Genomic DNA, 12714 nt, shown 5'->3' with positions numbered 1-12714 from the left:
AGCAATCATGTTTCGGCCGTCCCTCCCTTGATGGAGGGGTCGCCAAGGCGGAGCTTCACAGCTGCACACAGACTTTGGCATATGCCATACATACTGGATACCCTTCCTGATGCATCCCCGCAAACATGGGGAGACTGCTGTCCCCTCTCCTTAATATATGGTCAAGTACCTCAAGGTGCTTTCCCCCTGCTCTCATGAAGACCAGAGAGATACTGTTTTGCACAGCCACAACGCTTAAATATGACGGTAACTTCTTGTTACTCGCGATATCGATCACAGCCTAAACGCTTGACATCAAACAGGGCATGAGGCAGCAGTGCAGGAGAAGTAAGGACTGCCACTGGCAGGCATTATGAGCAGGCATTTAATCTCACGGTGTGTGACCATTTTTGAGGAAATGTTGTGATAAACTACAAATCATGCAGTAGTGCGAAAAAAAAGTGGGAAATTGTTGATTTTGCTTTAATTTGCGAAAAACTGGAGGGACTGACTGGTTAATATGAACAATGGGGGTAGAAATTGATTACTCTTTTGAAGGATACATATTATATCCTTTATTTTAAGTTTCCTGAGGTCTTAATGATGTATATTTGACATATCTTGGTCAAAAATACCACAAACATACTGTACAACTGCTGTTCTGTTTATAGCAGCCGGTGCAGTGAGTGGAATCAGCCATTCGACAGCCATTAGTCAGCCAGTTTGAAATTGGTGTTACAGCTTTGTGCAACCCACTTCCGAGGTAGAGCAAATGCAGTGTGATGGACAGTTGGGTTTGGATGATGATGATGAAGCTGGATAATCGATCTTCATCTGGGTCTGTGAGGACACAGTACCCTTCAAATTTGAATCTCTTACCAAATTATTAATTTTCAATTCATTTTTCAATATTCATTTTCAGACTGAATGACAGGGTTAGGTTACGTCACCATAAACTGCGAAGCACAGAAAATGTTATTCTCCCATATGTCCCTTTTATAATAGCTGTGACTACATTTAAATCCCCATTTAGTGTTTACATTTTTGAGTTCTCGAGAATGAAGACGCTCATGTATCAAAGTTATATTTAACGAGACTGTCCTACCTGTTCTTAACATAAGAGAATGAATGTTTCCCTGACCCGTCAGGAGAACAAAAACAGGTTCACTGTGCAAAGATCACAGAAAAATTGGAGGGTAGTGACGTAAGTTTTTTTCAAGGCGTCCTACACCATTAGCAGTCCCGATCAGTTTCCTGTATCTGCCAGCACAGGTGACCCATCTGTTTACTTTAATCTAAATGCAGTTGTGATTTTCCAGGGGTTAAACTCAGCATCTATAGTGAGTTTTTACATGACAATCAGGAAGTAAACAGTACAATACAGCACCTTGGGTCCATTTATATAATCCGTATAAAAGATTGATGTAGCTGCTGGGCCTGAGACTTGAAGCCAATGAGGAAGTTGAACGCTGAGCCCTGCTGATCACTGGCTCCAAAAACATCTCTGGATCCAACAGAAAGTTCCTACTTCACACATGAAGCCGTTCTATTTGTTCCCACAAGTCATAATGGCCGGGTTTCCCAGATCCAACCTCTCTTAAGGATTTAAGAGAGGTTCAAAGAAGGTTTGAACTAAGAGAGAACCCTAAGATACGGGTGTTTCCCAGATGACTTCTTAACACCGTCCTTTAGTTTCGCTCTTTCAGACGCTCTTTGGAGCAGCTGTCCGGTTCTGAAACCAAATCAATCGATGCCAGGCAAATCGATCACCGATCACTATCAGCGCATTTTCACACGCAGCACTGCTGCCTAACGCACTAATTCACTGCTGCCTGTGCGTTATAATAAAAAATTAAGATGATAAATATAATTCAATGACCCTTTTTCATCCAAACGATGTGTTACTCCGTTATTTCTGGCTACAGTGAGGCTTTTTTTCCCCACACACGGAGACCGGGAGTAAACGGGGTGGGCGTGTGTGTGCGTTCAAAAACATGAGCCAAGAGAAGGCGAGTTTCGCAAATCGCAACGTGGAATTACAGCAAACCCTGGTTTTTCGCAGGGGTTATGTTCCAAAAAGAACCCGTGATAAGTGAAATTCTTTTTACAATTATAGAGGGCTTCAGATTGCAGAGATCATCCCCGCCTTGCACGTATTCCTCCTCTTCTGAATGATGCTGCATCCCGACTCGCGCTGTATACAGCGCGAGTCGGCAGGTGGGTTTTTTCAAGAGAAGAAAATAGTTATGGGTCGTTGTCTTCGCTCTTTTTTCTTCTGGGCAAAAAGATTCTTTAATATAAACCGACACCATTGATTATATTTGAGACTGTATGAACGATTCATCAAAGGATCCCGTTCATCAGCTGCTGCTTCCCTGTCATCACATAGGGGCTCGGGCTCGGGCACGGCGCAGGTGTCCCGGCTGCCTGACAGCCCGGTCCGACAGCACGTCCAGGGGATTGAAGTGCTGACGCACGAATGCGTTCATATAAACAGTTCTGCTTCGCGCACGGTGACGCGGTTGATTTGCAGCGAGAACATGCTGTATAGCAGCCAAATTATCAAATACATGATATTCATGATGATCGTTTTATTTGTGCGTAATGCATAAAGCATATACAGGAACACACTTGTTATTCCTTATTTTTCTTTTTTCCCCCCTTTGCTGTCACCAATAAATGCTAAACAATATAAATCTAAAGTATAAAATAAATCAAAATTTGTGCGGGGTGCATTGTTTTAATATCTCATTGCTTGGTGTGATATTGATTTGCCTGACGCGGCTGGATCTGTGAGTCTTTGTTCACTAAGATGGTTGGAAAGACTGGGTCAGCAGCATCTTTCATTTCCTTCTTAATGAAAGAGATACTTAAGCTAAGAGCGACTCTGGGAAACGCGATTTTCTTTCACAGGCTCCTTAAGAAGGTTTGAAAGAAGTCTTTCGCTGTTAAGAACTACTTAACTGATCTGGGAAACCCGGCCAATATCATTAGCTAGATTTACTCCTTGCATTGTAACACACAAATCGAGGAGCTTTTGAAGAAATGCCATAATCGGAAAAACATTTTCAACTATTTTGTCCAAACAGGCTACAAGTATGACTCTCTAGATGTAATTATTGATGAACAATCCTGCTCTTAGATTTTCTGGCTGTAGCTTGCAAGTGTAGGTCTGGTGACGATAATATTCAGTGTCATGTTTCCTGTTATTTGTAATTGAGATCATCTGCAGATTTCACCTCTGTCGACCGCTGTGGAAATGCGGATAAGAGCACACTGAAAACACAAATGAAAAAGGAACACACATATGGACACACAAACAAAGTGTGAGGAACCTCAAGTGCCTTTTTTCTCCAAAATGGCCTCAAATGATGGCATTAAGTACTTCATTTGGCAACAAATGTTACATATAATTTGGATAAATATTGATTTTTGTATGCTAAAGCCAATGAGTGAGGGATAAATATTTAACATGAAAGGAAGAAGATGATTCCTTAATTAATTCACTCCCTTTGTAATCCACTTATAGAAAAAAAAAAGACTGTGGCCCAGTTCAGACCAGAAAAAAAAACAAACCAAAACAATCTAAAACTGAACCACAAGTACAAGTAATTGTTATGTCTATATTTCAACGTCTTTCAGAAAATAATTATGTAGAAACTGGCAGCAAATTGATGCAGTCCTGCATTACCGTGTTAGGTTGAAGCATGTGCAACTGCTTTTTTCTTCTTCTCTTGACAGTAGCAAAAGAGTCTGTATCCCAAAGTCACTGAAAGATCCTTTATTGCAATAAGGAAAAGCCCCATTTAAATGTTTGGTGAAATCGCATAATCAGATTAAACGTGTAAAGCACAAAATTTCCCACCCTGTTTTTTTTTTTCTCTGTATAGGCACGCATTTCCCAAACATCTACAGTGTTGTGTCTAAGTGATGTGCTGGCAGAAATAGGAGTCAGTTGATAGGATAAGAAAATTAGGAATACTTCTTCACATCCTTGTCCTGACTGAGGCCATGTTTCCCCATGCGTGGTTTCACTGCGGGTCCCCCTCCTCAAGCTCCTCTGGAGGTTTCGAGTCTTCCCTAAGAGACATGGGCAATCCTGGATCCTCCAGTTTCTCCACGTTTACCTGCTCCTCTCTGCTGCCAGACTCCTCTTCTTCCTCATCAATAGCCAGAATTGGTTCAGATACATTGTTTAAATGGACAGACTCTGATCCTGGACTCTTATTCTGCCCTTCTTCCTCGATCACCTTCTTCCACATCTCATGGTTGTCCAGCAGATGTTGTGAGATCTGACAAAATACTTTCCTCCTCTTCTGGGATTCTTTCTCTGGAAAACAAAAATGCTCGAATTACAACTGACATACAGACTCACAACCGTTTTTGGTGCGGTCTACCTTTGTCTTTTTTTGTATTTTCCTTGCACCATCACCGTTGTTGATGGTAAACTTTTGTTCTTTTTGTAGATGAATTATTGTTACTGCCTTTGATGTTTTCTTTCTTTTACTGGGTCAAACTATTTTTGATGCTGATGATGAGATGACGACAGCAAGAACTAATATTAAAAAGAGATGTACATCAGTTAAGGCTAGAGAAATTTGGAATAGTTGTAATAACAACCTAAAAATGTGTCGCTCTATCGTCAAGTTTAAGAAATTGTTTAAAGAAAATATTGTAAATAAATATAAAACACTATAATTATAAAGTATACTATCAAAAACATTCTAGGATGTGAAATGTCAATTTTATATTTTGTCTTACTTATTTTTTTCTTCTTTATGTATTGTTTGTTTTCACTGAGTAAAAGCTAATGTCTCATATTTTTGCTGATCATAAGAAAAAAGGGTAGGCATTATAAGCTACGGCTTCTGCCTACACCTTTTCGGCAAAAGAAATGTTGTTTTTTTTCTTCCTTTTCATCTTGTTCTGTACAAGCCGAAATAAAGATTCATAACATAACATAACATAACATGCTTTTCTTTATGCAAACTGCTTTGTTGGTTGGTTCGGAGCTTGCTCCACAACCTTCCCCTTGTGCTCCTTTGTTGTTAAAACATGTCTAATTAAACCAGCGCTCCAGTCCTGCACATTGATCAGGAAGGACCTGCATCTACTGCTATACAAGTGCAGGCCATCTGTCTGTCAAGCAGGCTCAGATTTGTTTATTAAATGTAAAACTTTTGTTACAGTTTATGTCTGACAGCCCCAATACTCTTTCCAATTCGACCCTCAAAAAAAGAATATCTTTAATCAGCTGTAGATCTGTTGCAGTTTGGACACGCACTCAGTTTGTAATGTAGTTTGTGTTCAGTAATCCTTCATTATAAATCAACTATATGAGACTACTGTATATGTGAAGTAATGAAACGTGCACCAATACAGTTTTGATGGATAAAGAGCTCTAGGGGTCCCAGTAAAATGTGTGCACACAAAGACATGGCCCCAGAGCTTGTTAGTAAAGCTGCAAAACACACTTGAAGTGATGCTAGAATTGTATGCACCTCATCTTCAGGGTTTCACTAAACTTTGGATCTGGAAAAGTTTTTCTTCTTCCTTCCATTTCCCTGAACACTTTTTCATCTTAAAGTCATGGCCTTTGCTTTGAAAAAGTTTCTATTTTTTCCTTGTTCAAATGTTGAACAACACATGTTTAATTGAAGTTTCAATGCAGTTTTAGCTTCATGATGCTAAAATTGTATTTGTGCATAGATTTGATTGTATCCATCTGGATTAGGAATCAATGAATCCACGAGGAAAGACTACTGTAGGTGGAAATAACAATTTCATGAAAAATCCACAGTTACTCCTAACCACATTCTGATCCTTTCCAGTTTATGCCCGTTTCTCTACTGTGGCTTTGTTGTAGACGATAATGCTTACGTGATGCATCTGAGCTGGTGGATGCATCTTCCTCTACAGTGTCCTCTTCATCCTCCTCTTCATTCTCCATGATCTCAGGCTCATCTTCCTCCGGGTTGGGCTCCACCCATCGTCCGGGTATCAGGCCGGCCGAGTCGTAGGAGTTACAGAGCGGCCCGACGATGTGTGTGATGAACGATTCCTGGAGTTTGGCCAGCTGTGGTGCTGCTCGATCCATGAAGGGGCTGACAGGAAGACCCATGCTGGACTCTTCATCGCCCTACATAGAGCATGAGACATTAAGATAAACCTACTAAAAACTCAATGAATCCCAAAAAACTATTTGATTTTTGACAGCCCATAATAATCCAAAAGTAATGAGGACAGATTGAAAATGCAGGAATGATGTGAACAGTAAGTCACACCCTTTGTTCGGACTGAATTGCTCAAAATGTTAAAGATAGATATGAATTTTAATAAATTCGCTTCATTTTCTCATGCTTTTGCAACATTTTTGAGAACCTTTCCTTTCATTTAAGACAGCATATCAGTCACGTTCTAGACATTTAATCCACCAGAGGCTCTTAACATAAATCTTACCAGAACTTTTGTAAATTCAACAGCTGCAACTACCTTAGCTGAGTCAAAAGTGGCCACGGGAGTCATTTTACAGCCCCCCATAAAAGCACAGCGTGTGTCATTTCTGTGACAGGTACGGCACTGTTTCCTGGTTACCATGGTAACCAAGCTTGGTTATCATGTCACGCAAAATCTCTGCTCCTGGGTGATGGCAAGATACTAAAGTAGGATGTGATGAGATCAGATCTCATGGGGATCTGCATTTTGTTTGAATTCCTAGAGAGTTAAGTAGTACACAGATGAAAAAATAAAGGGAGGATGAATTCTGAGACCCATCACCACGGCAACACCCTTAACCAGCAGCTTGATATCACTATGAAAACATCTGTCACAAGAGAAAAACCTTTCCATTCACGCAGCAGCATGTGGTTCTGTGGGACTTTTAACCAATAATATAAGAAAAAGACATTATATTGATGAAAAATTATATGACAGTGACTGTTTCAGAAAAGGCATCCTATTTTCCCAACCTTAACCAAGTAGCAATCATATACAACAGCAATGAAAAGGAAGCTGAATTCATTCCAAAATTTCTGGTTGAGACGAGAGTTCTTGTACTCATTTCACGTTTCATTATAACACAGGGTTGAAAAAGATAGATATTATGAACATAATGAAAAATATGGAGCTGTTACAAGTTTTGAGATGGTACAAGATTTACCATGGGTTCCTTTACCTGACAACTATTTTAGAATAATGATAATAGTACTGTTGCCGAGGGGTTGTGCAATAATTTGTTTTTGCACCTTTTATTGGGGATTAGCTGACTGGGAAAAAAGCCAGACTGGACTTTGTTTTTGAGCAGAGAAGGAAACTCCTCCACCATAGTTGAGGAAAACGTAATTTCTTTTTTTCTCCACACAGCATATTATATTAAAAATATACTTAATATTCACAGGGAACCTACTGCTGTGATGACCCCTCAGCTGGGACTTCCCTGTTTAGTGAAGCTTTACAAAAGCTACTTGGATTTTCTAACTACCAGCAGCAGAGAGAGGATTTTCTTTAGCTAGAAACAATATGCAAGAGTGGGTGAGCCGTCTTCTCTATCTACATGGACAGTGTCCATGTAGATGCACCTATTTTTCTCATAAGAAAAACAAGATTGAAAAGTAGAATCTGTGACTGACAGTGAGTATTTTGTCCTCTATAAGTTTTGTTATTGTGGCTAATTTGTAACAAGAAGCTACTGCTCTTGGTGTGTTTTTTAAACAATTTTGCTCTGAAATCCAAGCCTTCTCTTGTTAGCTTTAAGTTAAATTAATAAAGCCTTGTAACTGTCACAGAGCCGTCCTTCCCCTGTAATTAGCCAAAGTCAGCTTGACAGTGACTGGACTGGACTTCTGAGCTCTGGATGAAGACCAAACAGAGCATTGTCATTTCTATTTTAAAGATACTATGGCTTCTTGGGCTGTTTACTGTGCTAAGAGACTGCTGTGACCACTTGCTCATACAGGTGATTGCACTAAAAAGAAGACTTGATGTAATCGGTTGGGTTTCTTAGCTAGGCTTTTTCCTGTAAGGAACCGGATTAACTGGATTACAAGGAGTTGGACTACACTGTAATATTATTGGGATGAATCAGACTGTATTCATTTGGACTGTGCTGAACTTATTGTGAGTTAAGTTTAACAACACCTTGAGGCAGGAAATGTATAGCCCAGGGGTCGGCAACCCGCATGCGGCTCTTTGGCGCCGCCCTAGTGGCCCCTGGAGCTTTTTCAAAAATGTTTGAACTTTTTTTTAATTTTTTCCCTCTTTTTTTTTCCTTTTTTCTTTTTTTCCCCTTTTTTCTCTTTTTTCCTATTTTTTCTTCCTTTTTCCTTTCCTTTTTAATCTCGACATTTCGACTTTTTTTTCGACATTTCAACTTTTTTCTCGACATTTCAACTTTTTTCTCGACATTTCAAATTTTTTCTCAACATTTCGACTTTTTTCTCGAGATTTCAAATTTTTTCTCAACATTTTGACTTTTTTCTCAACATTTCGACTTTTTTCTCAACATTTCGACTTTTTTCTCAACATTTCGACTTTATTCACAAAATTTTGACTTTTTTCTCAACATTTCAACTTTTTTCTCAACATTTCGACTTTTTTCTCGACATTTCGACTTTTACTCGAAGTGCATAATGAAAAAAAAAATCTTCCCCCAGTTATAACTAATATAGAAACATGCAGCATGTGTTGCCTTCATTCTAAGGCTGATACAAGACTTTTCATTTTTTGCGGCTCCAGACATATTCGTTTTTTGTGTTTTTGGTCCAATATGGCTCTTTCAACATTTTGGGTTGCCGACCCCTGGTATAGCCTTTTATCATTATTATTTTTTGTCTGCTTGTTAAACGTATTACATAAGCATTGTCAAACTCATAAAGATTCAGTAGCTCCTGACGCTGGAATATTCACACCATTAAACTCTTATGTATGAGCAGAGTTTATCCTGCTGTGTCCCTATAGTGTTTGATTGCTTTAATAGTCCTCAAAGAGGTTTGCACCAAGCAGGCTGTGCCACCATGTCGAACAACCAGGTCACATGAGTGGCATTTCTCTGCATGAACCAGAGGCAATTAGCAGAACACAGTGGCCATTCAGTGCCAGCAGAAGTATTATAACAAAGATCACTGATGGCGAAATTAGACAAAGGGTATAATTACGTTAGATACTACAGCACTGTACAGAGAAACTAGGCCACAATTATAGGATGCGTAATGGTTTAACAGTGACAACAAACTCATCCAGATAACAAATATGAATGATCATCCTAACAGCAGAAAGGGAGATTGCACCGCAGAGCTAAGAAACATCTTGCCATTTAAGGATGATTACTCCTCACACATCAGCAGGTCCCTTTGTCTTTGAACCGTAAATGCAGTGTGGGGGTTCATTGTTTTGGCCACTTTGACATGTATTGGATTGAACCTACAATGGCCTACATATCCTCCACTGATGCAGGGTCACTCCCCTCTATCAGAGTCTGTCAGAGATCAGCGGCACTAGATAACAATTAATTGTAGCGAGTAAAATCAATCACATGTGAAGGAAAAGAGTCTCTGTGTGTGTCTTGGGCATTTCAGAATCTTAACTTGTCCTGGGATTTTGAGGCAAAATGGTAAAAACCAATAGAGGAATTACATCTTACATAGGCCTGTGTTGAAAAAATCGATTTCCCAATTCTAAATCGATTCTCATATTAATTCCTAAAAATCGATTCATATGTCTAAACATCGATTTTTTTTTTTGTTTTTGTTTTTTATTTTATTTATTTATGTATTTTTTTTTCATCATTATATTACAACTTTTGGTTATTTTTTTGTTCATCCCCAAAAAAGGAATGTTTTGTTGGACACGAGAATAACTGGTGCCATATTTTTGCCTTTAAATATGTTTAAAGGTATGAAAACATTAAAGTGTTAGGTTATAATTGCATAAATTGTCTATATTTCATTACTTTATATACTGTCTTGGGGTTACAGTTGCAAAAAATGCTAAAAACCAAATGCTCAAAAATTAAAAACCAAAATAGACCGAAAATGGAACAAATAAAAACGGAATGTGGGAAAAAATAAAACCGATTTCATCCGTCTCTGTTTCCTCCCTGGATCTGTTTGATAATTCTGACCCACATGATGTTTCTGAAAGCAGTTCTATCAGCATTCTGGGAGCTGATTGGTCCTTACAGCATCATAAGCTGCCAATACTTGCTGTTGAATCTCAATATAATACTAGTAGTAATATTTTACATACTGTAACTACAGTCATATAATTCATGCAACAGCTCAAAAAACAGTTTTAATAACACTAACACAAATCAATATCGGAATCGAATCAAATCGGATCGAATAAAATCTCGGTAATTGATTCTGAATCTTAAGAATCGGAATCGAATCGATTCTTGACATTTGAATCGATCCCCAGCCCTAATCTTACAGCATCCTGCCGAAGCATTTCACACACCTGTTCGTAGAACTCATTGACGATTCCCTCCGTCCACTGCAGATGTAGCTCCTTGCACTTCAGAGGCCCATTGATGTCGGCCAGTTTAATGCACATCTGGCAGACCAGCAACCTGTCATTCTCGTTGGACCAGTCGATGCCTGTTGATGGATCATCTCCCACCTGCAGGATCAACAATCAGAATTAGAAGCGCTTATTGTCATTTTAAAAGTAACCCACAATGGATTTTTATATTAGCAACTCAAGTGGTGTGTTGATTCACTGTAAAAAAAAACCTGACAGGCCATTACAGTTACATAGACAAAAGGACACAACTTAAATACATACTGTATATTTAAAAATACCCCACTCTTGGGCCAGAGCGTAGAGGAAAAATAGAAGCTTGGCAGTGATAAACTAATTTATTGTATATGTAATAAGAACATAACTGTGGAAGGAAAAACTGTCCCTGAGTGGTGCCATGTGTTTTGGAAGTCCTTTAATGTCTTCAAGGGGGTAAAACTTCAAAGAACTAGTGTTCAGGGTGAGTAGGGTCCTCAATGGCTGTATCCCTGCAAAGGTAACATGTCATGGTGAGTTCTAGTTGGACACAGAGGCAACCAATGACTTTATTAGTCTCTGCGTTTTTTGTTTCATCTGCAATATAGAAACCCACATACCCTATTGTACTGTAGTGCGTGAAGACATCTGGGTGATGCCACCAACATCTTCCTCTCAACACTGTTTATTCTGACTACTCAGACCAAGATAGGTCCAATAAAGGCTTCAGGTGCACAGATTTTTAAACAATTGCACAATTTCCACACCTTTCTTATTGAAACAGACTTGCCGGGCTCATGTTGCATACCTCCTAATGCCCTGTTTTCTTTCCCTCATTTTTGTGGCATTCAGTGCCAGGTTGTTCGCCACACCAATCTGTACGTCTACATCATCAGCTACCCTGAACTTAGTCATGTTATTGGAGAGAGCATGTCTGCTGTTGTTTGTGAACAGAGAATATAGAACTGTATGGAGCCAAATCAAGGCCAAAAGTTTTGCTAATTTGAAAATAAAATTTGAACCTGAAAATTCTTTTTTTCAGTTTCAAATCTTTTTTTTTTCAGTTTCAAATCTTTTTTTCAGTTTCAGATTTTTTTTTTCAGTATCAGATCTTTTTTCAGTTTCAGAACTTTTTATTTCAGTTTCAAATCTTTTTTTTCAGTTTCAGATCTTTTTTTTCAGTTTCAAATCTTTTTTTTTCAGTTTCAAATTTTTTTTTCAGTTTCAGACTTTTGGCCACGATCTGGCGTAGGGGGCGTGGCATCAACTGAGAGGGGCGGGGCATCATGAGTGACAGCATAACAGAGAAGGCAGGGGACGTTCCTCAGTCATGTTGCCTTAAAGGGGACATATTATGGCATTTAATGTATATTTTAAGCAGACCTTGAATGTCTTAAAAACAATCTAAAGCTTGTTTTTTCTACATAAATCAGAAATTCAGTCTCTGGGCCATGTTTTTATTTTTTCCGCTTCTAAAGCCTTTTTCTGTGATTCATTTTCAGGGCGGGGGGGGCTTTGATAATGAGGCTCTGCGCTGATTGGCTGCTTGAATGACGTGTAGCAGGGGAGGAGACAAAGCGTCGCTCCGGGGGGAAGAGCAGCGGCTGCGTAGCAAAGCGTGTCCCCGGTTCTGCGTTAAATCGACGCCTACCTACGCCGTAGGCTCTGCGTTGGTGTAACGCGGAACCATAAATCAGCCTTTAGTCACCACGTCTTCAAACAGGAAGATTGAATTTAATTCTAAACAGGTACACCACGGTTATTTACTCCAATTCCTCATCATTTCACTTCTTATGTTACAAGACAAATGAATCATGTTAACTGTAAAGAAATCACAACACTGAATTTTCACAAATGGCAACTTTATTGTTAAAATATATAAATAAAATGTATGCACTATTGCTGGCTCAAGGAAGGACCGCACGTCTTCTGAATGTGAACAGCTCCAGGTGCTTGAAAGATCTGAAACCACAGAAGAAAAATGTATTACGGTACTAATAGAGCCCCGAGCCCGGAGCCCCCGGGTTCGGAGCTCCGGAGCCCGGGGCTCCTCGACGGTTCGGTCCGTGAGCAGCTCCCGCAGCTCCGTATGCGGCGCCGGGGCTCCGGAGCTAGGCTAAATACTTAGCCCATGCAAAGATCATACAAATAACATTAAAAAAAAAAGGAACTTACCGCTGACTCGTGTGCAGTTGCCGGGTCCGTGCTGTGGGAACTGATCCTTTTATGAGGGTAAATGTCGAT

At 39.5% G+C, this 12714-nt stretch overlaps 1 protein-coding gene across 2 annotated transcripts in view; it reads right to left on the bottom strand.

The window, feature by feature from the left end:
• Positions 1-2968: 2968 nt before the first annotated feature.
• Positions 2969-12714, bottom strand: part of LOC133443767 (cGMP-inhibited 3',5'-cyclic phosphodiesterase 3A-like) — a 115424-nt gene continuing 105678 nt past the window's right edge. For both annotated transcript variants that reach the window (XM_061720972.1, XM_061720971.1), the window contains exons 12-14: positions 10432-10593; positions 5860-6118; positions 2969-4309 (exon numbers count right to left, since the gene is read on the bottom strand). In XM_061720972.1, the coding sequence (XP_061576956.1) occupies positions 4011-4309; positions 5860-6118; positions 10432-10593 (720 nt within the window). In that variant the 3' untranslated portion in view covers positions 2969-4010. The remainder of the gene's footprint in view (positions 4310-5859; positions 6119-10431; positions 10594-12714) is intronic.

Source organism: Cololabis saira, chromosome 5 (genome assembly GCF_033807715.1).
Source record: "Cololabis saira isolate AMF1-May2022 chromosome 5, fColSai1.1, whole genome shotgun sequence".
In the NCBI taxonomy this organism is placed as follows: domain Eukaryota; kingdom Metazoa; phylum Chordata; class Actinopteri; order Beloniformes; family Belonidae; genus Cololabis; species Cololabis saira.
This window is presented reverse-complemented; position numbering and strand designations above follow the sequence as displayed.